General features: G+C 41.4%; 1 protein-coding gene across 6 annotated transcripts in view; it reads left to right on the forward strand.

The window, feature by feature from the left end:
- EXOC2 (exocyst complex component 2) overlaps positions 1–27,986 on the forward strand; it is a 1,204,847-nt gene that overhangs the window by 430,073 nt on the left and 746,788 nt on the right. For all 6 annotated transcript variants that reach the window (XM_085607146.1, XM_085607144.1, XM_085607148.1 and 3 more), the window contains one exon: positions 11,792–11,872. In XM_085607146.1, coding sequence (XP_085463272.1) covers positions 11,792–11,872 — 81 coding nt within the window. The remainder of the gene's footprint in view (positions 1–11,791; positions 11,873–27,986) is intronic.

The following is a 27,986-nucleotide window of genomic DNA, read 5'->3' on the forward strand; positions in this document are numbered from 1 at the left end:
AGAGTTTTACGGAGAGGGTAATCCGTCTCAGTTGCAACACAGTACCTCTCTGCCAAACTTTCTATCAGCCCCAAAGTCTCTTTACCTGTTAGCATATGGCATGACAGTGACTGTTGCGTGTATATTCAACAAGGACAACAAAATAGAGAGGCTATCAACTTAGCTGAGAAGAAAACTGATTTCACCTTAAACTGACCTGTTGAAAGTGACATCTTTGTCAATGTCAGTGAATTCGGCTACTGTGCTTTCCATAATGCCTGTTGCGACGCATCCTTTAAATTATAATTTCAAGTAGGTTTGTTTTATTAAGGTGGTGGAGAAATAATGTTTCGGTCCGCAAAAAGACATGGCCCAATTCTCAAAAACATAGGGAATACCATGCCTGCAGGTTTGGGTTTGTTATTGTTAAATATTTTAATATATTTTTTAATTCAGTTCACTAACAGAAAAAGTTACATCTGAAAACATCAGCTTGTATGTTTTTATTCATACTTCTGCCTTCCTACCCCTACAACTGGCAGGCACTCCACCAGTTTTAGGATTAGGCTGAATATTGCATATGTAATGTACTGCTTTCCTTTTTTGGTAATCTTCCCACACCATGAATGTTATCCCTTCCATTTTCCAGCATGCAAGCACACTCACTGTTTTTGTGGGTAGAGATGGTGGTGGGAATTCGATTAAATATAAAGGTACCGCAATATTGCTAGGTACATGGCCTCATGATCTAATCAACTATCAAAAACTGTCAATCAGTGATTGGTGGTGCGCAAAGAGAGAAATAGCAGCCAAGGGGCCTGGCGCATAGTCTCCAACAATCTGAGAATAGAGTAGTAATATTCAGGGGTCTACACGTGGACAGATTGCCGTAAGAAATTACATTCAAACTATATCACGTGCCCATTAAGGGATAATGAATACTTGACGGCTGCAGTGTTAACCCCTGTATTGTTTATGCTTATACAGATACAATTCATGTACATATACAACATCTTTATATGTCTCCCTCTCTTTTCCTTCTGTCAGTCAGGTTCTCTGACTGTAAACCAAAAGAAAATCTAATGAATCCCCGTTAATATTTACATCATCTCTGTATGTGTTTAACAGATCACAAATTAATGAAATACTTTTGAAAAGGTGACTTGGATACTACTTATGCACACGTTCAATATCAGATTCAGTCTCACTGTCTGTTACTTCCCTGATTAGATTTCATTAGTTATTGAAGGCCATAAATTCGTTGTTGCAACTAATACACTATTCAAGCTTGCATTACAATGAAACTGTGATTAATACTTTTGTCATGATCTTTTTCGAGGTCTTGAAATTAATGTTCTTCCGCTTTTTGTGATGACAGCACTTTTCCTTAACTTTATTTTTGCAAATTTCTTTTGAGGTTATTAATAGCTTTTTAAAGGTATATGCTTGCATAATCTGAATTCACTTTCCTACTCATTGTAAATTTCTAATTTCCACTGCGATAATTGGCATTAAGTTCCTCTGGGGCATTTCCTAGAATAGCGGCAATATCACATGATTCAGTGTTCAGGGTGGGCTGTAGCAACATGGGTATCCTTGATTGCCTTCAAGGCACTTAAAGTCAGCGTGGTGCTTATACTCAGCCTTCAAGATGGCTGCCAAGATTCCTTGTTATCACAGAAGTTTATATATTTATTGATATATAAATATCAATATCCGAGATATGACCTGAAAATATTTTAGGCAGTCTTTTACTTTTTCAGGTTTTAAGAAGGCATTGATTAAGAGGCCCACATTGTGGTAAGAGAAAGGCAAATATCCTTTTGGAGGGCAGAAGGTCAGGAAAGTTGCTGGATGGTTTGAGATCCGCATTGTTCTACATGAGTTCTGATGATTTCTTTTAAAGATGATTAAGGGCCTGGTTAAATCTGGGTGGACTTGTTACTCCGTCACAGTGATGACAGATATCCCATCTGGCGACATATAAATGCCATTGGATATAATGGAATTTCTATTTTGGTGGATGGGATATCCGTCATCTTTGAGACGGAGTAACCTGTCTGCCAAGATCTAAATCCGAACCGAAGTGTTTGAAACAATATGCAACCCCTTGGAAATCTTCATTTTTGTATTGAATAAGGTTTCAATGTGGAGTTGGATTCCAGTGGGTTGACCGGGACGGTGCGCTACTTTCCACTTTCAGTAATACAATATTAGTCATGGATCATCACCAATTGGTGTGACTCTTCCCTTGGGTATCCTGAGACTTTATTGATCCTGTTGCTCTCCTGTTGTCAGGTTCCCCCACCATTTGATTGTCCTGAAGAGAACTCCATATTTCAAACTTGTTTACAATGTCATCAACATCCTAGCATTAATTTTTTAACGTGTTTGCTTGTATAATCACAGTACGGTCACGTCTATGTGTTCCACACTGTGCAGATTTGTCGCCCTTTCTAGTGTGTGAATATGTGTTTGATATGTTTGCTATGACTTGTAAAGAACCTTTATAGTCTGAGCATATCTCCTGGTTTAAATTAAACCTCTACCCAGACCAGCGTGTGGTTGTGTTGTCTACATTAATTGTCTGCCTAGATTTTTCTTGGCCTATCGATTTATTCGAATAAATGGAATCCAGGGGAACCATTGTTATATAGGGTCAAGCAGATAGAGATTTTCACTGATGTACGGAGTTACAGGAGTAACTTTAGTAGTAACTGTACTTTATGCAACAGTACCGACTGGTGGAAAAAGAGGAGGCCATTCGGGAATAATGTTTGCTAATACATACATTTTAGCATATGTTAAACATTCATGTAATACAGTTCTTTTATTGTATGTATATGGTTTTCTAATGAAATACGTTGTCTACAGCCCCCTTAAGCACTGCCTTGTGAGCACTGGGTGTGCATCCCAGTATCGGTGCCCCAAGGGTACCAAGAGGCTAGCATGTGATCATCTCCTACAGGTACAGAGCACAGGACACCGGACACAGACTCATTTGGCATTAGAAGGACACTGAACACAGACTAATTTGGCATTAAAGTCTTTGTCTCTGCCCAAAACCACAGTAAGTTCATTCTTAGGTCTTCAAAATGAGATTTAAATTGCAGATCTATAGCAACAGTTTTTGGTCATACTCAAAATGAAAGAGAGTCCCATAGTTTACATATCAGTTTGTAGACTGACATTTACAAATTAGATATTGAACCTCTTATCCCTCATTATTTCTTTTACGGTGACCGTACCCTTGTTTACCATTTGCTGGGGTTTGACCACCCATGTCTTCCCAAACATTTTTCCCCCTTTTGACGTTATTTGTTTATGTTTCACCGTTCAAATACACAACCATATAAAATAGAGCAATAACAAATGTGTTTGCTTTTTGCATGTATCTGTGTGTGCAATAATCAGTCTGCAGAGAGCCCACCATTGTTGAAAATTAAAACAGCGATATGATTAAGCATTCACTAAAGACATGAATTCCCCTTACTTGGACCAAGTTTCTCTTTCCTTATGTTGACTAATGTCTGGATTCCATTTTGTATTGTCGTGTCTCCACGTGCTTAGCACGAGAAGAGTCCTATCTTCGTGTCAGTTGCTCTCATAATCTGCCTAGTAACAGTCTATAAATAGCTCCTTTGTCCGTCTGGCGCATGCCCACACTTGACCACATCTGTTATCAGTTAGTCCTTGCTTGACCATGCTTTCGCGGGCTTAGGAGTGTGTTAACTCCGCCCACATATTGATTCTGTATCGAAAATGTCCATAAAATGTAATACTTTTTGCCTCATGTTGTATCCACCCACTTATGAGCCCCTCTGTTATGTATAAAAGGGGACCGTGTATGCAAGTTCTGTGTGCTACTCTATGCAATACTGAAGAGTGTTGTATGGGTTGTAGGACCACCCTTAAGGGTTAATAAACTCTGTCTTTGTATTTGCAGTTTCCGTGCCAACTTCCTTCTAGCTTTCGTTACAGAAGGGCGAACCCTTGTATTTGCGGGCCTAGCTGGGGCCTGTATTCATCACCATTAGTTGTTCTAATAGGGGACACATGTAACCTGTTATCCATACGTGTCCCCTCTCCTCTCATGAAGGAGATCCTTTGATGGCTCCCATGCTCGAGGTTCCATAGAATCCGGACTTTAAAGGTGTAGGTATGGTGGAGGAGAGAAAAAATGATATGTTTGGTTCAAGTGAGTTCATTCAATGGATAGGTGACCTTAACATGTTTTCTCTTTTTGTTCCAAGCGATACCGATATATTTTGAAAATAGTCAACATAATGGTAATAAGATCCATTTTGAGAGGGGTAAAACAGCCCAAATTAGTAAAGTAGGAGTGGCTTTTACTAGAGGGAGGATGGGCACTGCTGGATTTTGAAGGATACTACTTTGCATCTGCTAGACGATATCCACCGAGGTTGCTAGAACCAATTATGTCAACTATATTCAAAAAGAGCTCTTTCTCTTTAATGACATGTGAAATTTGTTATATAAGGATTCTTGTTCAAATTCCAGAACCCAAAGTTTAAAAATAAAAAGAACGTTCAAATTAATGATTGAGCTTTATAAAATATGGCAAGCCTTTGAAACTATGGTAAAGTTCCCTGTGGCATACCTACTCCCCAACATAGAACAATCCTGAATTTTTAGAGCAACTAAATATGACGACACAGCCTTGGATAAAGAGTGGCATTAGCATAATGGGACAATTAATAGGTGGAGAGTAGTTTAGGTAATTTAAAGAGTTGAAAATAAAAATATAACCTACCTGCCAGGTGGATTTTGTTAAAATATCTTCAGACTAGGGGCAAATCAGGATTCTTGGTGATTTACATCATGATGAGAGAACAACCGGGTATACCTCCTCTTTATACTTCAACCTCATTAGCTCACACCTTCTCAACTTTGAGAACAAAATAAAGAAAGATGTGTAGAAATGCTGGGATAAAAAGCAATAATGAAGAATGAAACGGTTTACATCAATTAACGTGTAAGGCAATAATCATGGCTGCCCAGAGACAAATCGGTATTTATGCATATACCGATTGTATTGCAATCCATCAGGCATTTCTCTAGTCTTGTGACAACTGCTACAGATGTTTAGGCTTTGAAGGTTCATGGGATCATAAATTCTATAATTAACCCTTGTTGGGTAGCCTTTGGTCTGACATTTGTGAGGATTTAAAACAGGCATCATGACTAATAAATAGAACAAGTTAAATAGCAATATAGCTTTAATAGGTATCAATTTAATAAACAAGAAAGGAAGTAGAAAGCAAAATAATTATTTTGTGTATTGGAACATTGGTAGCACAAACGACGCATATTGCACAACATTAGAAAGAGGAACATCCTACCACCTTTTATGAATGGAGAAAAAAATATGTGTTATGTTCCAGGAATAGCTGTTCTACAAACGACTGGGTTTGTGACTTAAATGGGAAAAATACTTGGGAATTTTGGACTAAACATATTCAAGAGATACTGATCTTTTATTTAGGACTGTACAATTTTACTGTCTCAAATATTTGAGTGTGACAGTAATCCTCAAAGCTTTTACAGCAAGAACTTTATCTTTTTATTAGTTGGGCATTTGCACGTGTATGATATCAAGTATAAACTTATAGAAATTGTTGAACAATTAATTCAGTGTTAATGGAAAAACGTTTAAGGGGACAATTTGGAGTATGCAATAGCTATGATATAATATTATATTATTGTACCTAATATTTTATATGCAAGCACTACCGAAAGACTCAATTAAACTATAGATAGGTGGCGATTAGAAACCTGTCTGGTGGTGAAAGGGTAGCAAGAGGGATCCAAGTGATGAAGGATGTCCAAGGGATTGGCTGAACGCTAAGGGCATGGCTTGCCCTCTTGAAGCTTATAGCTTCTTATGCTTTCATTCCCAGCCTAAAAAAAGAAGATGAAAAGTATTGTGCTGCTCCGAGAGTCCAAACCACAGTGTGTGGGTTTCTGCATGTTATGTGAGAAGATTTGTGCAGGGCGACAGCAGTCCTCACCACCTCATGAGAATTAAAGTGTCTCTCATTTTCCTGTCTGTGGCCTGTGAAGTGTCGCAATTGAGAGGGTGAATTGTGTTCCCTCCCATCAGAAGCTTCCCTTTACTTCTTACTGTCTCTATCATTTAGTGTTTTGTACCCTTGTCTTTCAGGCACAAAATGATTGTGGGGCCTGTCCCTCTCCTTGAGGGTATCGACCCTGGGGACTTCAGGGGAAAGCATGACCTTTGCCTTCTTCCATTATTTCCTGTTGAATCTTAAGTACTGCTGACATCTATTTTGGCTGTCACGTTCCCCTCCTCCTCTTGTTCGCCCAGCATCCTTAAATGTATGGCACTGAGAGCAATTCCTATTAGCTCATTCCCCGGTCATTATTCCACTTGTGTGTCAGACAAGTCCTTTCTGCATGCTGGTGATGCTTCCTTGCATATGTTTTGTTTCTCGTGATGAGTCTGAATCAATTTGTACATCTGTGTCACTGTATTCTCTAATGACGCAACCAATTTTTAAAGCTTGTCAAACTTGGTTTTTAAGGCTGCCTTGCTTTTGTCCCACAGTTGCCACATCTCCATCTTTCCTGTCTCCAGTAGAAAGTCACTACATTGGAGTGGCTTGGTGCCTCAAATCAGGCGAATCACCCTTATTCTGCAGTGATGTCTGTTATGCTGAGGTGGGACTCAGCAGAACACTCCTCCATGTAGCCCCCCTTAGTACAGATTAGTTATTGAACCAGATTGGTAAACACCGCAGTTGATTTCGTTTATGTTATCCGAATTTGATCGCACTGGTTTTGTCCCATACATGAATCTCACACAAACAAATTCTCACACCTACATTGTGAAATTGATAGTGGACAGTTATCGAGGTGGGCTTTATCCTGAAGAAAGGCCAGATACTCTGTTTAGAGCTAACCAGGTAGCTGAAACATGTCAACTGCTATGGGAGGGAAAACAACTGCTACCGCACACTACTTTAAAAACATATTTTAGTGGGTTGTTAATAAACAATACAGAAATGTCTTCATTTTATTACAGCAATATATTAGTCACAAAGAATGACAGGATGCCTCTCGGCCTAATTTCATAGATACTCAGTGTAAGTTGAATTCAATGTGGTAAAAGACCTTCACGCATGGTCAGTAGCACAATGGCTGCGCTGCAATACCTGAAAGTAGATGCCAGTGCGGGCTGTGCAACACTTTTCCTTTCAGCAGGGTTAGTGAAGGGAACAATCAGAACAAAAACACTGAAGACCAATATGAAACCAGGAGAGCTGTGTAGGGCGTAACTATATGGCTGCGTGAAGGTGAGTGGAACTGACAGACACTCCTGGTGTGTTGGACGAATGAATGAAGGATTCTTCTATAGCTCATGGCTACTCAAAAACAATGTCCTGGCACTTTAGGCAACTAAAGACGGAAAGAAGCAGTGAACCACTGGAGTCATGTCATCTCTGAAGCTTGAATAGGAGTGTTTTCAGCTCTTTCTTAAATTTTACTCCGTAATGGACCTCAAATGTTCAGGCAACTGATTCCACATGCCGGCTGCTTTGGCAGTTAAGGAGGAGCCTCCTCTGCGCTGCCTTTTAAAACGGTCAACCACGAACAAGTCAGCATTATTAGCACACCGGGACTTCCCTGGTCTCTATTCCTTAATCCTCTCATTGAGATACATAGGCCCCTTGTTGTGGAGAGCTTGGTGTGTCCGGTTCAGTGCCTTGTACATTGTGTTGTCGAACTGGCAGCCAGTGCAGTCTCTCCTGAAATAAGGACACTGATGTGTATTTAGGAATTTTGCACGATAGGCGAACTGTCATGTTCTGCATAACTTGTAGCAGCTGGGAGAGATATTCCAGGAGACCCAGACACAGCACATTGGCATGGTCCAGCCTAGAGAGAATCAGTGTCCTGACCACTGTAACTTGTGCATCATGTGGAAGAAAGTCAAGAAACAAATTCAGCATGAGAAAGATCCAAAAGCAAGACTTCACGACTGCTGACAGCTGTGCACAGGGCGAAAATTGGTTGTCCGATATAACACCCAAATTTCTGGCCACTGCCAGGGGGCAGTGGGGGAATTCTATTGGCCCATGCCCCTACCCATCCTCGAGGGGATTCCACCCTAACAATTAGATTTCAGTTTTTTCTGGGTTATTGACTACAGGTATTCAGGGTGGGAGTTTATCAGGGGGCATCAGTATTCTGGCCTCTAAGTGTGTGTCCAAAAACTGAGGGAAAAATAGGAGGCGGATTGAGGGGTGTGCCTTACACGAGTCAGGTGGGCAGCAGAGAGACCTGCACACTTCTTTTAACCTTACCTTAGGAATACAAAATTTAAAAAGCAGAGGTTACCACTTGGTAATTTAATTCACTAGGGTCCCTCTACTTCCCCAAATAACCTTGGTTATTTGGATTGACACTTCATCATGAACTAATCATTAAAGATCCCCGAGTAAGAACTTGTGTTTAGAAGCCCACCGTGATATTGTGTCATCCATGTCAGCGTGAGGAGCAGACCCAAGGGTAAAGTATGCCATATTGGTGGGTGAGAGTCTTCCATTTTTTTAATGAGGTCTCAAATTAGCTAACAATCGAGTATTACTGAATAGTAATAGTAATTTTCAATCCCCAGTAGTAGTGTCTAGTTTTTGTTTTTCCATATCGGGGGTAACAATTAAGCAATGCAGGAGAGGAGCTCTCCTGGTCTCTTTCACCTTCATGCTGCTAAACATAGTGTCTCTTGGATTTGAAAAAGGATTTATTTTCTCCTTCCTTTTGGCATGTTCTGCTATGACTGGGCATGATTTCTGATTCTTCAAGGATATACATGGTAGAATGCCTTTCTGTGGCCATGTCACACCTCCTTCCAAGATGGCACTTCCTGTTGCTACTTGTAGTCTTTTCTCTCTGTCACTGAAATGTCAGTAGAGTGAAGATGAACGCTTCCACCCCACCTTCTCCTTTGAAAAGACTCTCATGCATGCGGCTGACAGAGACGTGCATAGTGATCACGCTGCCAAAAGCTCTGCAGACACTCCTCTCCCCAGTCCTCTGTGCATCAATAGCTGCTCTGTTCAGCAAGATCTCACTCTCTGGCTCATCGCATCCACACCGCCTGGCCTCTACAACCTTATGCACGTCCACCCTTTTTAAAATGGTTTTATGCCTAGACTAAAACATCACTCAAGTCTCCACTTCATGATCCATTCCGAATTTCTTTCCGACAGGAATAGTGTGCCTTTCACAGGATTTCCACTCCCTCGAGCCTCATGTGTTCAATTGTCTCCAGGTGTCTATCTTGGCCACGGCTCCCAAAATGTATTTAGAACTAGGTTTGTGAAATACAAAATGGCTACTGAGTTAAAAAATGGTAAGCTTTTGCTACCAGGCTTCCAATTTAGATTCCAATTTCAGTTTACAAACACATTTTCAAATCAAACTGCTACAGAGCTATACATTGTTTATGGAGGTGAAACAATATACATAAACCTAGGTTTCCAAGAACGCAGAGTGATTAACGTAGTTCAAATGAACCTAATATGTACCATCTCTGACGTAACTCACTGTGTTACTCTCAACAATGAACATCCCCCATCCAGGCTTGAGGTAGAGCAGTGGAGAGGAAGAGGAATGGTTAGAGGCATAATAGGAAAGAAGAATATCAGTCTTAGTGATAGATCTTATCCATTTTCGCAAAGGGAAGTCCCTCTGAATCTGTCCCTCTGCCACAATATTTCCCTCATGATCATGTTGCCCGCCCCTGGCAGTCACAATAGCCTTCACTCAGTCTATATCATGCAAAATGTAATGTCCAGATTGCAAAACATTTTTGACCGGTGGTATTTTATGTCATTGGTGTTAAGGCAATATTTGCTGCTAACACCTTTTACCACCGTGTTATGAAAGCAGCATTATGGAAGTGGTAATGTGTGGCAAAAACATTTGTGTATACTTGTTTTGTGGAACTGTTGTGGCAGTAATGTGCACTGCTGCTAGTGTGCTACTGTGTTTTTATGCTGCATTATTGTACGGTGGTGGTGGTATAATATACTGTGCTTGTTATGTTGCAATCTGTTTTGTTGTGCCCTTTTATTCTTGAACTGTGTTATGTTGCATTGTGTATGTTGTGTTTTGTTCTTTTGAGTTTTTTTCTTTTGAATGCTGCATTTCCATCCAAATGCAGAACAGGCTTTTGAAGCTCTCATAACAAGCAATCATTTACCTCTTTCGAAGGTAGTAAAATAGCGCAGCTCCATCTCTTTGCCTATTTAAGACCCTATTCAGCACAATACTGCAGCAGGGACTTTGCCTTGCAGTGCTCGCTTTTTAGGTCGAGCACTTTAGTATATACTTATATGTGTATGTACTTTGTGGGATCTGGAGATCAGCCCTAGGACTTGTCTGCTTCCGCTTAGGGACTTTTTTTCTGTTCAACTGCCTCAATTTAACTGTCTTGATAGAAAACGACCACTAGAGGTCATAAAATACCAGAATTGCTTTCTGCTTAGGGATTTTCTTTTTTTTTTTTTTTTAAATGTTCTGGCAACTGCCGCTATTTACCTTTCTTGATAGAAAACGACCAGCAGAGGTCAGTAAAATACCAGAATGACTTTAGCATTCTCTAGATTCCAGTCCATAGAAATTCTTCTATGAGCACCCATAAACAATAATATTTTTTTTCAAATCTTATATTTTCAGTGATATGACCACCGAAGGCCCTGATTTTATATTAAAAACAGAGCTTTGGACTATACCAATTCCCGCTGAAAGGCAATATTTCTCTCCATGTTTTCCCATTCCTGGTGTGTCATGCAGTTTGATGCTTTACTTTCCCTCCATGCTAAAGAACAGTAGACGTTTCAGCACCCAGGCTAATGTGCTGCATAGCTAAATACATATAAGGTCCCAAAGGCGAGACCGATTGCATTGCAAATGCTTGTTGTGATATGGCTGGCCTGCATTATTATGGGTTACAACGAGAATAAACTTGCAAGGCAACTGAAATGAAATGCATTAAAGTATCAAGAGTTATTTTCTGATGTTTTTTATTACCAAACAGTGGGTTGCAAAACTACCTTTATAAAACAGGTTTGTGTTTTAAAAACTTCTTAAACCATTCTAAGCAATGCAGTATAAAAATAAAAGTAAGGTTCGTGTTATTTACATATAAACAACACCATCTCGGTGGTTGTGCCTATATCAATAAACCACTCGGACTTTGATTTAGTGTTTTATGATGAAACTTGATCCCTTCCCAATAGATGTATAGCCTTATATTTCTCAGCAACCAGACATTTATTCCGAATAAATCCTTTAAGGAAAAATCAACATGTGCCAGACAAAAATGCAAAGAGATTAAATGGAAATATCTGACTGCAGCTTTTTGATTTCTACTCCTGAATACGGAAAGTAAGTGCCTCATAGAAGCTTACCATGTACACCTTCAGGAGATATGAAGTGCAATCCCGAACTAAGTGATCATTCTGCAACGTCCCATCACTCTAGAAGTTGAAGAATCCATTTGTAACTGCTTGTTTCACAGCGTTCATCTTGATTGTTAATGGATAACCACCTTATTGTTGAAACTTGCCTCGCATACAATTCGGTCCATGTGTTTTGACTGGCGCGTGTGAGTTCAAGCAGCCTCCTCTTTGAGCCTGCACACTTCCATTGTATGTTAGTGAAACTAATGTGTGGTGTTAAACAGTGGCCAATGAAGATGTCGTATGTTGTGAAGTCATAACGTGAAAGTAACGTGTTACATGGTCTGTGTACATTCCAGCCATACATCAGAAACTCGAAGCTGACGGAACTGAGAAAGTGGAAGGCTCGATGACGCAGAAACTGGAGAATGTGCTCAACCGTAAGTTGTGTTCGCTACTGTTAACATGGAGGGAAGGAACGTGTTGAGGAATGCAGAGAGGGTGTGCCTTAGGAAACTCAATGATGAATTCTAGGAAACGCCAGAAAAAAACCTTAAATTGGAAACTGATGAGCTATGTTACAGAGATGATATTGTTTGCATACGCCCATTGGCCTACAACTGGCCCAGTACGCGGCTAAAATAAAACTATCAATTTGAGTGGAACTAAAGTGGTGGTTTTTGGCAATGATTCTTATCGAGAATGATGGGTATCTGTTTGGGGAAACGGTAAAATTGGCAAAAGATAAAACTGTGCAGGTAAACTGTGTTAAGGGATTATAGCCTATTCTGAGCACTAGCTTTAAATTTCAAACAAAAATCTCATATTTTGAAACGTGTGCTAACCAGCTTTAGCAACAAATATGACAGTTACTCAATCCATTATTAAGATTCTGCAGTTACAATGTGCTGACCATGCTTTGGCATAGCAAGGGTGCCTTTGGCACTAATGCAGGCAAGGCCTGCCCCCTTCCCTTGTTGGTTTGTAAAAGACAGGCACAATTAGGATGCATTGGACCCCTCAGACTATTGGGCTCCGGTGCCCCTTCACCAATGTTACTGTACAGTGGCACTGGTTCTGTATTTTAAGAAACAAACCTTGAGGTCACTCTGGAGACATATACCAGGAGGAAGTGATTTGGCCCCTTAGAAATGATAAATGAGACCGGGATTGTAATGGTCAGTTCGGGGCTGGGGGGTGGGGGTGGGGGTGGAGGGAGCTGGGCCCACATCTTGGTACTAAAATTCAGTGTGGCCCATTGACCTGCCTGCATTCAAGGCATGCAACAGTCTCCCTTTGACCTGGCTAGCTACAAAGAAAAGTATGTTTAAGCATTGTTTCTATAGCTACCGCTGCCTGTTTATCTAGTTTTTAAACCTCCACTTCCTTTCTGTTCTTCCCATTATTCAGCACACTGCAAAACTATTAAAGAATCCCAGATGGAAGGCAAGCCCTCCACTGCGCGTCTTAAGCAGTGGTAGCCAGCTACATAAGCGCCAGGCAAGCAGGCAGATAGATGCATTGGCAGGAGCTCAGCTTTTCATAATTTGGTGAAGGCGGGCTGGAACGGGGAGTTAAGATTTGAACCCGAGGATGGTTGAGTATTTTTGTATGAAATGGAGGGGGGGGGGGGGGGGGGTGGCGGGGTGTCAAATGTGATTTCACCCTTTAGCAAAAGCGAGCCCTGGGGAATGTACTTCCAGTTCTTGTCTTAGTTTTGAACTTTCGTCCAAGGTGCGATGTAATTTCTATTGTTGCGATTGTGAACAGTGGAACTACAATCGCGCGTTGAGTAGTTTAATTTGGGTACTGGTACAGGCCCCCTCTTCTCCACCTACCTTTGAGCACCTATGTTGGGTGTAGGGAACATTCTCAAGAGGAAAGCAAAATATGTAAGGGGGAATGGAGCTCTTTACAACCGGAGAAAGGAAACAGCGCCCATGCTCTGTGCTCGGAGTTGACTAGGGGCGATTTACTGGGAGATGAATAAATAAAATAACATTTCTCCTCCCATCTCACTCTCTCCCTAAAGAAGTATTTATATTTTCCCAATTAATCACAGAGAAGTACAAGTGAAAAAAGTGCTATGACGTGGACAGTGCTGGCTGCGTCATAGTGCTTTTTTTTGTTCTACTTGCTACATCGAAACTGCACCTTGAAAGTCTGTTGCCACCTGTGACACATTTTGAAATTAATATGTAAGGGACAATGCTGTCCTCTTCTGTGTTTTTTTATTTTTTATTTTATTATAAGATCTATGACCAGAAACAAATTGGTGAACTCGTAATACAGTTCTCATTGTATGCTGCTTACCTCAACTTCTTTACCTCTTGATTTGTTTAAACCTCCATTCTAACAGCTCGCCTGATTGTTCATGGGCCACCGCATTACATTTCATGTCGTAGTTTGATGCTGCCTAGCAGTGCTTTGGCCTCTGCCCCACTGCCGCGTGCAGAAAGAAACCACCAATCTAAAAAAAAAAAAAAAAAGCACTGTGACGAGGTCAATACTGACCTCATCATAGTGCTTTTAAAAAAATGTATTTCTTTTACTGTAAGCGGAGGTGAAGGAGAGGGACTGCAGAAATGTGCATTAAAAGATGCCATATTGAAAAGTTAAAAAAAAAAAAAGTGCCCGCGGTGAAAGGACAGTGGCCACTGAAAGCAGTACTTGATTGAGGCTCTACAGCAGGATGGAGACCCGACTCGCAGCCCAGGAAGAAGACGGAGGCGAGGAGCAGGTGCTGACCAATCATAAGCAAGTAAACAATTGTTACATGGGAGCCACGTGGGAGCCATCCAATGGCAAGTAAAGTGATGTGGGAGTCACATGGGACCCAGCCAATGATAAGTAATTGGTGAGCTCTAAGTCCCTTTTAATATTTTTTTTATTTTTAAATACCTGCAATTTGGCAACCACAGCTCGAGCGCTCTCCAGGCGAAACCTATAAAGGGACAGAGTAACAGTTTTTGTTTTACAACGGGGAGGGTCTCTTCCTCCCAAGACAAGAAGACATCAGGTGATGTATTAGCAGGGAATGCGGTGCTGTCGCATTTATTGGACCCAACTTATCTTATACTAATGTTAAACTATGTATGCCTTAACCTCTCGCTACCTATTACACTCTCTTGGTCCTCCGATGGATCTTGTTTTGTGTTGAAAGGGACTGGATATTCGGAGGATGCACAATTATCCAATGAAGATGAGGAATAGGACAATTGTTATCTTTAACTCAATCTTATTTCAGGTGGAAAACAAATATTCCCAATAACTATAAATGACTCAAAACAAAATGATTTACCCTCAAGGAAAGATAAGACAGAATCAGCAGAGTCAGTTAAAATTCAATGTTTAGTTATTCATTTATAAATAAAGAATGTTAACATTAAAATAAGATAGCATACTGCCCTGAATATTTAATTAGTAAAAGTATTTAATAAAATATACCAAGCCGTTGTGATTCAGGAGAATATGAAGGATGATCAGCGGAGGCAGATTTGTTTATGAATAAATTAACTCTTTTTCTTGACATGACCATATCTGTGGGTACTGTCCTATATACTGTTGAACGAATTTGAATGTATTTGGCCTGTTTTTTCCCTTTTTTTCCTTATTTATTTCAGGATTCTTTCCTTTTGAAGAAGAAACATTACCATTGATTATATCTTTTTGAACTATAATGTTTTAGGACCAACTGTTTCTTATACCAATTGATACCCAGGTCCTTTGACTATTTTCGGTCGCCCCATTTATAATAACAGTTTTGGAATCAGCAGAAATATTGTAAGTACTGAGTGTATGAGGACATCGGCAAGTTATGCTCGTGTCCACTGGGCACCGACATGTGCATATTTGTAAATTGTTGCAACACCCCTCAAAAGCAGCACCAGCTTGAGTGACGGGGCAAGCTCAAAATGCAAATAAATATCAGATTCGGGAGTGCAAGGGAGCAGAAAGAAGGTTTATTGAAACAGGTTGCTTTTCTCAGCAGGATTACTATGAAGGGATGATATGAAACATATCTGAGTCTAAAAAGCGTAAATAGAACTGGCAAGAGACAAACAGAACACCAGGGGACTCAGGGGAGTAGCAGTGATATTAGTTAAGGAGACATACACACATGTAAATAATTATATAGAACTGGAATTTGGTATTGCTTTCAGCCTCGAATTTACTAGTCTCTTCCAATGTTGCTGGCACAAAAGATTTTTGTTAGCGTATATTTTGGAATTACTTATTTTCAAATGCATTTATTTTTGGTTTTCCCCAAATAAAATGAAAGGGATTTGATCCAGCCTTCCCTCTGGTGGATGACGTGTAGGCATAACGTGGCCAGTAGTTTTAGGAGCTAGAGATACATTTCCATGCCCAGTCCTTTGTGTTCTGTACCATGGATGCTCAAAGCCCTGCAGTGTTATTCCACTGGAGTTGGCAGAAGGCTGTTCTTGAGGTGATGGATCGGCGTCAGATGGTGAATGCAGATCAATCAGTGTCTAAGTTCTGACCAGTTTAGTAATTTTTTAACACAATAATTTTTTTTATAAACAAAAGCAATCCACATCATCTCTTTCATCAGAAACATCCCATCATGGTCGGTCGCACCCGTGGTAAAGTTTACAACTACATCAGTAGAAAGTACACCGTTATCACCTACACTAGGTACTAAAGAAACAACCCCTGTCTTCCCAAACAAAATTACTACTGTATTCAAGTCCCAGAACTATATAAGGCTCAGAAGAACTTGTTCTTTACTTTTCTACTTCATTCAATTTTATGATTAATTTCGCTTAACATGATTATATTTACCAATTGCCATAATTTATATCACCGTTCAAAAAAATGACCATAAGTCCATCAACTGTAGGTCACAAGAATTAAAAAAAAATCCATTATAAAAACACACTAACTAACACAGCCAATATAAGTCATTCTACACTCATACTCTCACTTCCATTCATTCCCTCATTCAATTATCTTAAAACCATCAGCACATATTGTGGAACTCTACTCTTATTACAAGGGTCACTATAATACATCTATGTCACTGTTACATAGTTATCTCACAATTTATAATTATTTTCTATGATGATTTGTTCATCATAGGCATAACATAAGTGTTTAAACCGTTGTCTGTCCTTTCTTATTCCTCCATCCACAGTTATTAGTTCATAGTAACTGCAGAAAAAACTTTATTTGGTGGTTACACCAATTTATCCCAATCCCTTGGTGGCTACACAAATTTGTCTTTTCCTTTTAGTGGCTACACAGCTTGATCCCTGCATGCGTTTCGGCATAAAACACTCATCACGACTGCCACTTTTCATTGGACCCCAATCCTCCGCCAAACGACCTGCAGAAACATAATATAGAGCCCTTCTGAGCCATTCTTTACAAGAATAATGTGTATAGCATGACCTAATGTGATCCTGCACCACATGCGTGAAGATATTCTCCATGTATGCATCTAGCCAAGTGGGAAATTAATCCCAGAAATTGTGCAAACCTTACCAAAGTAACACCACTTCACCTTTTTAGGCAGATGCTTCCCTGTGCTCCACCACTTATATCTTATAGTTTTAAATAACATACCAACAATAGATGGACTTAATCCCAGGTATTATGCACAATCTAGCCCTATATCCCATCTGTCATAATCCTCAGGATCCCCAGTGGAACTGGTAATGTACAGTTGTCTATTGAATATAAAAACATCTATTGGCGGTTACAAACCCAGACCTCATACTCTGACTTATAGTTGTAGGGTCTTAAAGACCTCCAATAATTATCTCAATACCTGCTTGTCACACTGAGCCATTAAGGCAGTTGTTCATGTATCCACCCACAGAATTTGAGGTTATCTGTATCTCCTCTGCAAACTCATCACCTAGGGAATAAAAACATATGACTGTGTCTATTGCAACCATTCCTCTGTATCGCGGGCCATAGTCCACTTCTGACTACATCATGATCCAAATTGAAGCCTGTGCAGCATCAACACAAGCATCCGCAGGTCCACAACAGCCATAACTGTAACCTCCTTTGCTCTGACTTAAAAGCACATAATGCGCCAAACTCACTCCCTTACACTGTCCGACTCCGAGCCAAAACTGGTCCTCCCCTTATTTCTTCCTGTAGTCAGACGGAAAATTCCCCCTACATTGTGTGGGCCTTGTCTAAATGTTCTCTTACACGCCCCATGCTCCGAGTGTTGCAAGGCTCATCTTGGCATGCTGCGTACCAACTCTGAACACTCTCATACCTCTCCTTCAAGCTACAGGGTAAATGCAAATGGCAACTTCCCTTGGCATACTGCATGCCGAATCTAAATACTCTCATACCTCTCCTTTTCATGTATCCACCAGAATATTTGTTTTCCTTTATGATTTGAGTGACACTTTTGTGTTTTTTGCCTTTCTTTATTACACTCTACCCTCACCACTGTTCTTCATCCGCTATTTAAAAAACTGCGCTCCATCCAGTGTGTTGGTCTGCACCTGGGTGTATGATGCGGCCCAATGATGAAGCATAACACTTTCAAGTGTGTGAGGGCAGTATTAAGAAATCTTTTTGATTTTATTGATTTTCCCATTTCTATTGCATAGTATCTCTAGTTGTACCATGAAGTTTTTTCTCTGTTGTGTGAGATTAATATATATTGCTAAGGGAGTCAGAGAAGACTCAATCCCTTGTCTCTTACCTCTTGTGATAATTCAGTATGCATTAACATTAGTTTAATTTACAGTAACCATCAGCACAATGCTCCATACTTTATTGCTGCTCTTTACTTTTTAGGTCTCGGTTAGCGTAGGCTGCGCACATGCGCAGTCTCGCTGGCGAGATTTTATGTTTTGAGGTCTTTTCGGTAAAGGGCTTTAAGCCCCGCCCCTCTTTTCCATTGGCTGGCGTCACCGTTTATGGTAAACGGTGGCCAGCCATTTGAACAGAGTTGTTCATGACGTATTTGCTCGGCTTTTTTGAGCCGTCCCACTTGGACGGGCTCGTCCGCTTTCCGGCTGAAGTAAAAGGTTTCTTATCTTTATGGGGCCAAACACATGACCCCATAAAGATAAGAAACCTTTCAGCAGGCGAGGCAGTCCAAGTGGGACGGCAGAAAACGATAAAAGTATACGTCATGGCGAGCGCTTATTTTTTTAGGACTTGTGCCCTGGTACCGGCCCATTTAAAGCACTGGGCTTGCCGACCTTTACTCTTGAATGACTCTAAGACCGTGAAAAATGTAAAACTGTCAGAGTAAATGCAGTATTGAACAAGTTGTTCTTGGATACCGCTAGAGGGCAGCGTTATATAACTTTTAAAGAAAGATTTAGTAAGCCGGTTACTTTGACTCTCCCTTGTTTTCTCTCAGGTGGTGAATGAACGAGCTGGGTGCTTTGTCCAGAGAAGGGGTGCTCTTTTAAAGGAGCTGTAGAATGCAGTAGTGATAGTGCAGCGCGGGAATAAGTGGTTAAGGGCAGGTGGTCATATAATTAATTCACTGCGAGTGTGAAGCAATAAAATGTGGGTTAAAATTCCATCAACTTCTCCTGACCCCTTTGTTGGTGCGGGATCAGTCGCCCATGTTGGACGTGTTTAGAAGCTGGATAAATAACGCCCAGTGCTACAGATCCATGTCACTTCAACATACAGTGGGAGTTGGGAGAAGGGGCGCTGATGACGTCATTTTCTGCTTGAAGCGCTGGTGTCTTTAGCTGCTGGCTTCTAGGAGGGACACGTCTGATTGTGTCGCATTGTGTGTTCCTTTATGTATTGTTGTTTCTTCTTTAGGCTCTCATAAAAACATAATCTGTACACGGGATTAAGAAGAAGACTCACCCGTTTTTAGCTATTAATGTGCCAGGTGGGGGGGGGGCGCACGTAACATACTTTGGATTTCTGGGGTGTATTTTTAATGAAATGATTAAGGTGACATGATGCACAACATGATGGATGGGCAGCTCTCTTCTCACCACCCAAAATATCATTCCTTACCTCCATAACCGCCACCAAAGCGTCAGAGCAGGACCTGCTAAATGTCTGACCCTCCGCAAGATTTAAATGATGTACTGATGTAAGCGCCATTCAAGTGTGTGTGTAACTTAACTTGTAGGTCACATGTTCAGTCCTACAGATAAGTAAATACTGCATGTTTTAAATAGCACAATGAACGATAAATATGTTATACCAAATATACAGAATCATATGACAAAATAACTTATTTTAAACAGAAAACCTCACATTTTAAATTCACATGTAAGACTTGTGCCTTCCCCGCAGCACCAGAAGCAGAATCCCGTGAATGGAACACGTATGACAGGCGCGCCAGTGTGACGTCACGAGGTCCAGCATAAGTGCAGTGAGGGGAGGCCTCTGCCGTGGCATAGACAAAAGGGGAGTAGGCAAGAATGTTGGGTAGGAGAGGTTCGTCTTTCAGGTTCATCGCTGGTTACTTTTTGTTAGATTTTCTCAAATCCAAGAAATTGGAATAAAGCTGTAGCTTGCGTGCCGCCCATCCCACCCCGGTTAAACTGTAACCCATGGTATCGCCCATAAAATAATGATACATGATATCATTTGAAAAGTCTACATTGTGACGTGTCTTTAGTATAAAAGTCTGGTAACCAGGCAGCTGCAGCATTGCACTCGGGGACACCGGACGGGGAGTACCACTGCCGGTGCTTCGAGCTGGGGGCAGGGAGAGGACGAAGGGTAGGGTAGGTGTAAGTGAACACGGTGAGTAAATAAACCAAAACGAAAAGTGAACTGAAAAGTGAACTTGGAACCAAACTGAAAACGAACTTGAAACTGACTTGATACTGACTTGAAATTCCTATTACCTTCCCTTCAATGTTCTTACCTTCACTTCCTTCGCTTTGTTCCTCTTCAATCGTTTCCGATCACCCTCCCTTTACTTCACCTTTCTTTCTCCTCTCATCTCCTTTTCAATCCTTTGAGAACCAGCTTTGTTATTGTTTCCTATCTCTAGGCCTTTCCGTTCCCTTCTCTCCCCTTCATTTTTTCCCTCCACTTCTCTCCCTCCCCTCCTGCTATTTTTTCCTCTCTCTCCCTTTTCCTCTCTCAATTTCCCTTCCACCACTTCCTTCTCTGTCGCACTTCCCCCTCCTCTTCCCACCTTTACTTCACTACCCATCCCTCTCCATCTCCAGCTCCATCTCCTTCCTCCTCCCTTCTGCCACCAACTCTACCTCCATCTCCCCCTCTTTCTCCCTTTCCTTTTGTTTTGTTTCCTTTCCTTCCCTGTCCTACCCACTCCCATTCCCTTCCCTTCATTGTTTCCATTCCCTTGCCTCCAACCCCTCCCCTTCCTGCTGTTTTCTTCTCTCCTCTCCCCTTCACTTCCCATCCCCTTACCTCCCCGTCCCCTTCCTCTTCCATTCCCTCCCCTTCCCTTCCCTCCCCTTCCTTTTTACAGTCCATTTTTCCTTCCCTACCCTTCCCCTCCCTTTCCCTCTTTCTATTTACATCCCACCCTTTCTATCCCTGTCCCTCTTCCCTTCCCTCCCCCTACTCTCCCTCCCCAACCCCTCCCTTCTTTTACTTTCCTTCCTGCTGTTTTCTCCTCTCCCCTCCTCTCCCTCCCTTTCACTCTTTCTATTTGCATCCCACCCCTTCCTTCCCTGTCCCTCTTTCACCTCCCTTTACCATTCTCCTTAACCTTTTCTTTCTCTTTCCTCCTCCTCTTCCCCTTGCCCCTTCCCATCCCATCCCTTTCCTCCCTGCCCTCCCCTCCTCTTCTCTTCACCTTACCCCTTCCCCATCCCTTCCCTCCCACTCTCCATTCCCTTGTCCTCCCTTCCCTTCAATTTCTTTTCTTTTCTTTCCTTTCCTCTCATTTCCTCCCGTCCGCTTCCCTTCATGCAGTTTTCTCCTCTCTCTCCTTTCCCTCTTTCTTTTTACTCCCTTCCTTTCTTTCCCTGTCCCTCATCACATCTCCTCTCCTTTCTACACCTCCCCTCCTCTTTCTCCTTCTTCTTCTTCTCCTCCTTCTCCTCCCCCTCCTCTTCCTCTTGCTTCTCCGTCTCCTCCTCCACTCCCTCTCCCTGTCTGTCTCCTCCTTCTCCTCCCTGTCCGTCTCCCTCTCCTTCTCCATCTCCTCCTCCTTCTCCTTCTCCCTCTCCTTTCCCTTCCCCCACTGCCACTGCTACCTCATCTCCTTCTCCTCTCCTCCTTCTATTCCCTCCATCTCCCACTCCCACCCTCTCCCACCCTCTCCCACTCTCTCCCTCTTCCGTCCCTTCCATGCCCCTCCCCTCCTGCAGTTTTTTCCTCTCCCTCCCTCTTTCGTTTTACCTCCCATCTTTTCTCTCCCTGTCCCTCTGTCACATCCCCTCCCTTTCCTCTCCTTTCTTTCCCTCCCTTCCTCTTCCCTCCCTTCCCTTTCTCCTTTCCTCTCCTTATCCCTCTCCTCCTCCTCCCCTTTTCCTAATTTCCCCTTTACCCGTCTTCCTCCTCTTACTTCTCCTCCTTCTCCCCTTCTTCCCCTTCCCTTCCCCCTCTCCTTCCTTTCCCTCTGCTTCCCTCCCCTCCCCTCCCCTCCTCTCCTATCCCTTCACCTCCCTCCTCCCCTCATCTTCCTCCCTTTCCCCCATCTATCACATCCCACCCTCTCCTTCCCTGTCCCTCCTTCACATGCCATCCCCTCTCCTATACATTTTTTCACATAGATGCACCTATATACATACATACAGATACATATTATCTACTGGCGGTCGCCAGTAGATAGTTATAGTTAGGACCGTGTTTCCATAGGAAATCTCAAAGTTCTATTTTGAATAACTTTGGCGCCGGTTGACGAATCTTCGCGAAATTTTTAAAACTAATGGGGCGCTCCGCTCAGCTCCTACCCTGAAAGTCTCGGGGGGGGGGGGGGGGGGGGATTCGTCAAGCAGGGGCCGAGAAAAAAGGGGGGTCCCAAAACGCGTTTTCCCCATGCATTTTCCCATAGGACCTTTAGTCGAAGGTACAGCCCGAGCGGCTGAACAGAATTACTTGAAATTTGGCAGAGAGGTAGTCCTCAGGTCAGGGATGTGCCTTTTGCATATATGGAGTCAATCTGTTCAGTAGTTCCTGAGAAAATTGCAGTTAAAAGCACATACATATCTATAGCCGCGCACCGTGCGCACACCTTAACGTGCGCAAGCGTAATTCTGATTGGTTGTTACATGTCAGTCAACGTTCGAATCGGTCGAAATCAGGAAGTGTCGGCCGCCTTTTTGTTTGTTTTCAGTGCGAGAGTGGAAAAGGAAGGTGGCGAACGTGAAAAGGGGGCAGGGTAGAGAGTTCCTGTCCCCCTAGCCTTTGTCAGGGGGTCCCTGAAGGACCCCGAAGGCAGAATAAAACATTTACATATTTTTTTTTTAAACCGCGGGGGTGCGCGCACGTTGAAAAACCATTAAAAAAAATAAAAAAAAATTAATACGTAGTTTATTGTAAAATAAATATATATATAAAAAAAATAATACATACATAACTTAGCATTAAAAAAACTATACAAATTCACTGAAAAAACCATAGGTTTCACACACGTTATAGTTAGGAATTAGCATTTAAAAAACCTAGCAAATTCACTTAAAAAACCATAGGTTTCACACATGTTATAGTTAGGTGGATATTTCACTCGTAAAAAAACAATGAAATTCCCCCGTTATAGTTACTTCAGATAACTATAACTAGCGCGACCGCCACTCTATCACAAGGATGATGTCATCAGTGATGTCAAGAGTGATGCCACTGACCATGTCATGAGTGATGTAATATGTGACGTCATGAGCAGAGCATTGCGGGCGCGTGAGTTATAGTTATCTGAAGTAACTATAACGGGGGAATTTAATTGGTTTTTTACGAGATATATCCACTTAACTATAACATGTGTTTTTTTAAGTATATATATATATATATATATTTACTGAATAAACCATAGGTTTCAGGCCTGATATAGTTAGGGATTAGCATTTAAAAAACCTTAGAAATTCACTGAAAAAACAATAGGTTTTAGGGGTGTTATAGTTAGCTGGACATTTCACTCGAACAAAACCATTGAAATTCCTCTGATATAGTTAGTTGTACTAACTACATCTCGCGCGCCCGCAATCCAATGCTAATGATGTCACATATTACATCATTCATGACATGGTCAGTGACATCACTGATGACATCTCAAATGACATCACTGATGACATCATCCAGTGAATGTGGTTTGGTTCGTTATTTAAATATGTATTATATATATATAGCAATTTGCATTGAAGAATGAGTGGATATATAAATATAAATATCTGGATGGAGGATTTAGTAGCAGTGTGATTGACTGTTTACTTGACTAATTTATAGTGTCTCACTAAATATATTGGATAGTGACTAAACTGTGTGAATATCTGTATCACTTTGTCAGTTGTTGTGTAAACTGCTGTACTAGTTGGTTACTAGCTACGTGAAAGTCTAAATTATTTATTGATTACTTAACTGAGTATTTGTATGGGAGAGTGACTGTGTGTGGTTCGGTGGGGAGGGTGTGACTGGCCAAAGATGTGTGAATAGTTGATTCAGTAGGTATATGAAGTTAAAACTACATGTTATAACAGTTGTTTGGGTGAGTGAATATCTTTATGGGTGTGGCGATGACCAAATATATGTCTCAATGGTACATGTCCTACAAACTAGAAAAATAAAAGCCAGTGTATGTGTCAGTTGTTGTATATAAATAAGTATACATAAGACTCAGTGATTGTATGAGTGACTGTATGGATAACTGTATACTTGTAATAGTGATTTTATAACACACTAAGTATGAGTTATTATCTATATGAATAGATGAAGTGGTGTTTTTATAAGTGTATAGCTAAGTAAAAGTAAGTATGATCCATTGTTTGCATAAGTGAGTAGGATGACTTCATAAGTGATTAGGATGTGTGCTGGTGTGTAATGTCGATGTAGGTGTATAAGTATATTTGATAGTGTTCTATTGATCATTGACAGCATGTATGAGTGAATCTATAGGTAAGTGATTAGATGTGTGTATAGATCTAGGAATCACTGATTGTGTGTTTAGAAACTTGTATTGGTGTGTCAATGATTTTAAATCTGGCACTCTGTATTTTACAGTGAGTGATTAAAGGTTATACTAGTGTATGATGAGGTGTATCTGATTGTCACGTGGATTATGTCATCAGTGATGTCATTTGAGATGTCATCAGTGAGGTCACTGACCATGTCATGAATGATGTAATATGTGACCTCATCAGCAGTGGATTGCGGGCGCGCAAGATGTAGTTAATACAACTAACTATATCCGAGGAATTTCAATGGTTTTGTTCGAGTTAAATGTCCAGATAACTATAACACCCCTAAAACCTATTGTTTTTTCAGTGAATTTCTAAGGTTTTTTAAATGCTAATTCCTAACTATATCAGGCCTGAAACCTATGGTTTTTTTCAGTGAATATATATATAGATATAAATATATGTATGGACATGTCACTATATATATGCACATATAAAAAATAGATATCAAACCATAAAAATATGGACACGTGTTTGTATACAAACTATATACATATATATGCATATATCCATCCAAATATGCAGATGTATATTTATATATATATATATATAAAAAGACCGAAATATACACGCAAAAATGCATATGCAACTCCATATAAATGGAAAAATAAATACATGCATACATAGGCATATAATTGCATATATATGCATGTATATTTATGTTTTCACATACATATATGCACCTATATACATGCATACATATATATGCATATATATATATAGATGTGAATATGTATGGGCATGCCACTATACATATGCATACATCAAAATGCTCTAACTTGGACAAAGAGGAGACCTTTGCATTTTTAATGCTTGTTTATTAAAAGATAGAGCTTCTAGGGCTCCTAGTTCTTGCACCGCTAAAGTGGGGAGGGGAGGACTTCAGGATGAATTTTTTGATCTCCTTAAGTTGGTTCAAAACTACCCCCTCAAAAATGGCTACATCAGGGTCTAGTTGTTCCAGAGTGGGTGTAAAAGTAGAGGGAGGAGAGAGACCGGAGGCACTAAATTCTCTAGTCTCTACGACATATTTCTCTGCAAAGAATTTTCTCAGACAGACTTCCCTGAAAAAGGATAACATATCCTGGTAAAGTTGAAATCTGTTAGCATTGGTACTTGGGACTTATGATAGACCTTTGGAAAGGAAAACCCTGACCTCAGCGTTTCCCTGCAGCCCCACTCGCTTCCTTTTGGGCAAAAAAGGGGGAGCTATTCATACGCCTCTGTTTAAAGGGCAATCTCTTTCCTGTATCATTAAATTGGTTTGAACTACTTTCATTGCCTGATTCAAAAGTATCCAAAAAAGTAATCACTTTCTTCATGTTCCAAACCTGACTGAATGAATCACCCTCCTGATAGTGACCCTGTCTGTAATCATTTTCGGAAGATAAGGATATATTCTTTCTTTTGTGGAGTATCTAATACCCTTTCACAATTTTTCTTTCTTTTTCTTAATCAGATATTCATTGAAAGAGAAGTTCATTTTCAATCTCCTCTAGTTTTTTCTTAGCCTCTTCTAGTGCAGTGGTGTTTCTCAATTTTTCTTCCACGTCTGCAATCTCATTCATTAGTACCAATACCATCTCTCTACCTGTTTCCACTGTGAGCATCATCCAATCCCTGGAGCATCTATTCCCTATCAGGGACAATTTTTCCACAATCCTATGAACCCGTACAAAGAGCCCCGGTATATATATTCTTACCCTTATCATACAGGTTCTCAAATATTGGAGCATAAAGTCCCCATGTGACTCTATTCTTTTCATTTTCTTTTTTGGAAACAAAAATGTATTCCATCCTTCATTGGATGGATAGATAGAAGTGGCTTGGTTATCACATACCGTCTGGTTCCTACACTAGGTTCGTTCACCAATCTTGTTTGGCAGGCACACCCAATCAATTGCATGGCATATAAACTTCAGAGGTTTTGTGTTTCCGCCCCTCTTACATACAGCCTTTTTGCCATCTTCTTATGCACCTGTATATTCAGGCAAATCTGTACTTGAATTTACTCCAGTATTGGAACTTTCATAGATTCCCATAGCTTGTATCATTCCCCGTCGTCGGAATGGGAGTCTCGGTACCCAAAATAACATAGCAGTAGGTACAAAAGAGAAAGAAAAAAGGCCTAGGCCTCATTCCCTTTTGTAGCATATCTACCTCTTTTTGTAAAAGAGACCAAAATAGACCAACAGCCAATCAGATTAGCCTCACCCCACAGAACCTTCCTGAGAGAACTTCAGAGCCTCAGATTTTCTACCGCACGTTGTGCTTAGGGAGTCTCCTTTGAGCTCTGCTCACTTCAACTCTGTTGACTGCTTTTTTCTAAATTATTTCTTCAGAATTGTTTGGTGTTTCATTCAGGAATGTCTGACAAGGAGAAGAAAGCCCTTTTCAAGCCTTGTTCCACCTGTGGCAAAAAGAGGCTGTATGTGGAGGACAGGCATAAGGACATCCTCTGAACGTCCTGTTAAGGCCTCAAAAAAGACCCCCCGTGAGTCTGAGAGCCGGAGTCCGAGTGAATCTCCTCACCACGGTGCAAAGGAGAGGGAAGGACTATCTGCAGCCCCAGCAGTGGTGAAGTCTGCTAAGACTTTTAAGAAGCCCTCTTCTCTATCTTCTGAGAAGTCAGAAAAAGATTCTAGATCGTCGACGACGCCGCAGAAGACTCCGTCGACGAAAACTTCAAAATCACAGGTGAAGAAAGTTTCACCGTCGACGGTGCCTTCTACTCACACATCGACGTCAGCGTCGACAGGAGCGTCGAAGACGGTTACGGCGACGACGAGAGTGTCGACAACGGTGTCGTCGACGAGAGCTATGACGACGGCAGGAGTGTTGACGGCAGTGTCGACGACGCCCATCTCTTCGTCGACGATTCAACCGTCGACGGTGCATCTTTCGTCGACGACCTCGTCGACAATGGTTTCTCTTTCAACCCCATCGCCGACGGTACCGTCGACGACATCTTCGTCGACGGAGAGGATTACAATATCCTTAAAAAGAATAACACCTGATATGACGTCACCAAGGAGGGTTGCCCCCTTGCCTCCCACACTGTTGCTCGAGGAAGAAGAGGACTCTGACGGGGGTGATCAGGATTCTTGTGGCTCTGCCCATAGTCCCTCACAATTGTTGGTCAAATGTCAGCACACTGATTCGGAGGGCGACTACACTCCTGGGTACTCCTAACACCCATCCTATGGTCGTCAGGACAGCGCAGGCCAGGGTATGGTTGCAGTCCCTTCTTCGTTCCTGGCAGATCTCCAGGGCATGTTGCAGGATTATAGGAAGAGGTTTTCTTAAGCTCCTCCTCCTCCATGTTTGACTATCTCTGCAGTGCATACTGTGCCTACACCATCGGCTCCTGCAGTGTTTTCTCCGGGAACACCATCCCCGATGGTTTCACAGCCGCAGGTTTCCAGCCCAGGTTTACCTCCAGTAGTCCCAGATGTTCATGATGATTCCTCGGCCGAGG

Source organism: Triturus cristatus, chromosome 5_2, assembly GCF_964204655.1.
Source record: "Triturus cristatus chromosome 5_2, aTriCri1.1, whole genome shotgun sequence".
In the NCBI taxonomy this organism is placed as follows: domain Eukaryota; kingdom Metazoa; phylum Chordata; class Amphibia; order Caudata; family Salamandridae; genus Triturus; species Triturus cristatus.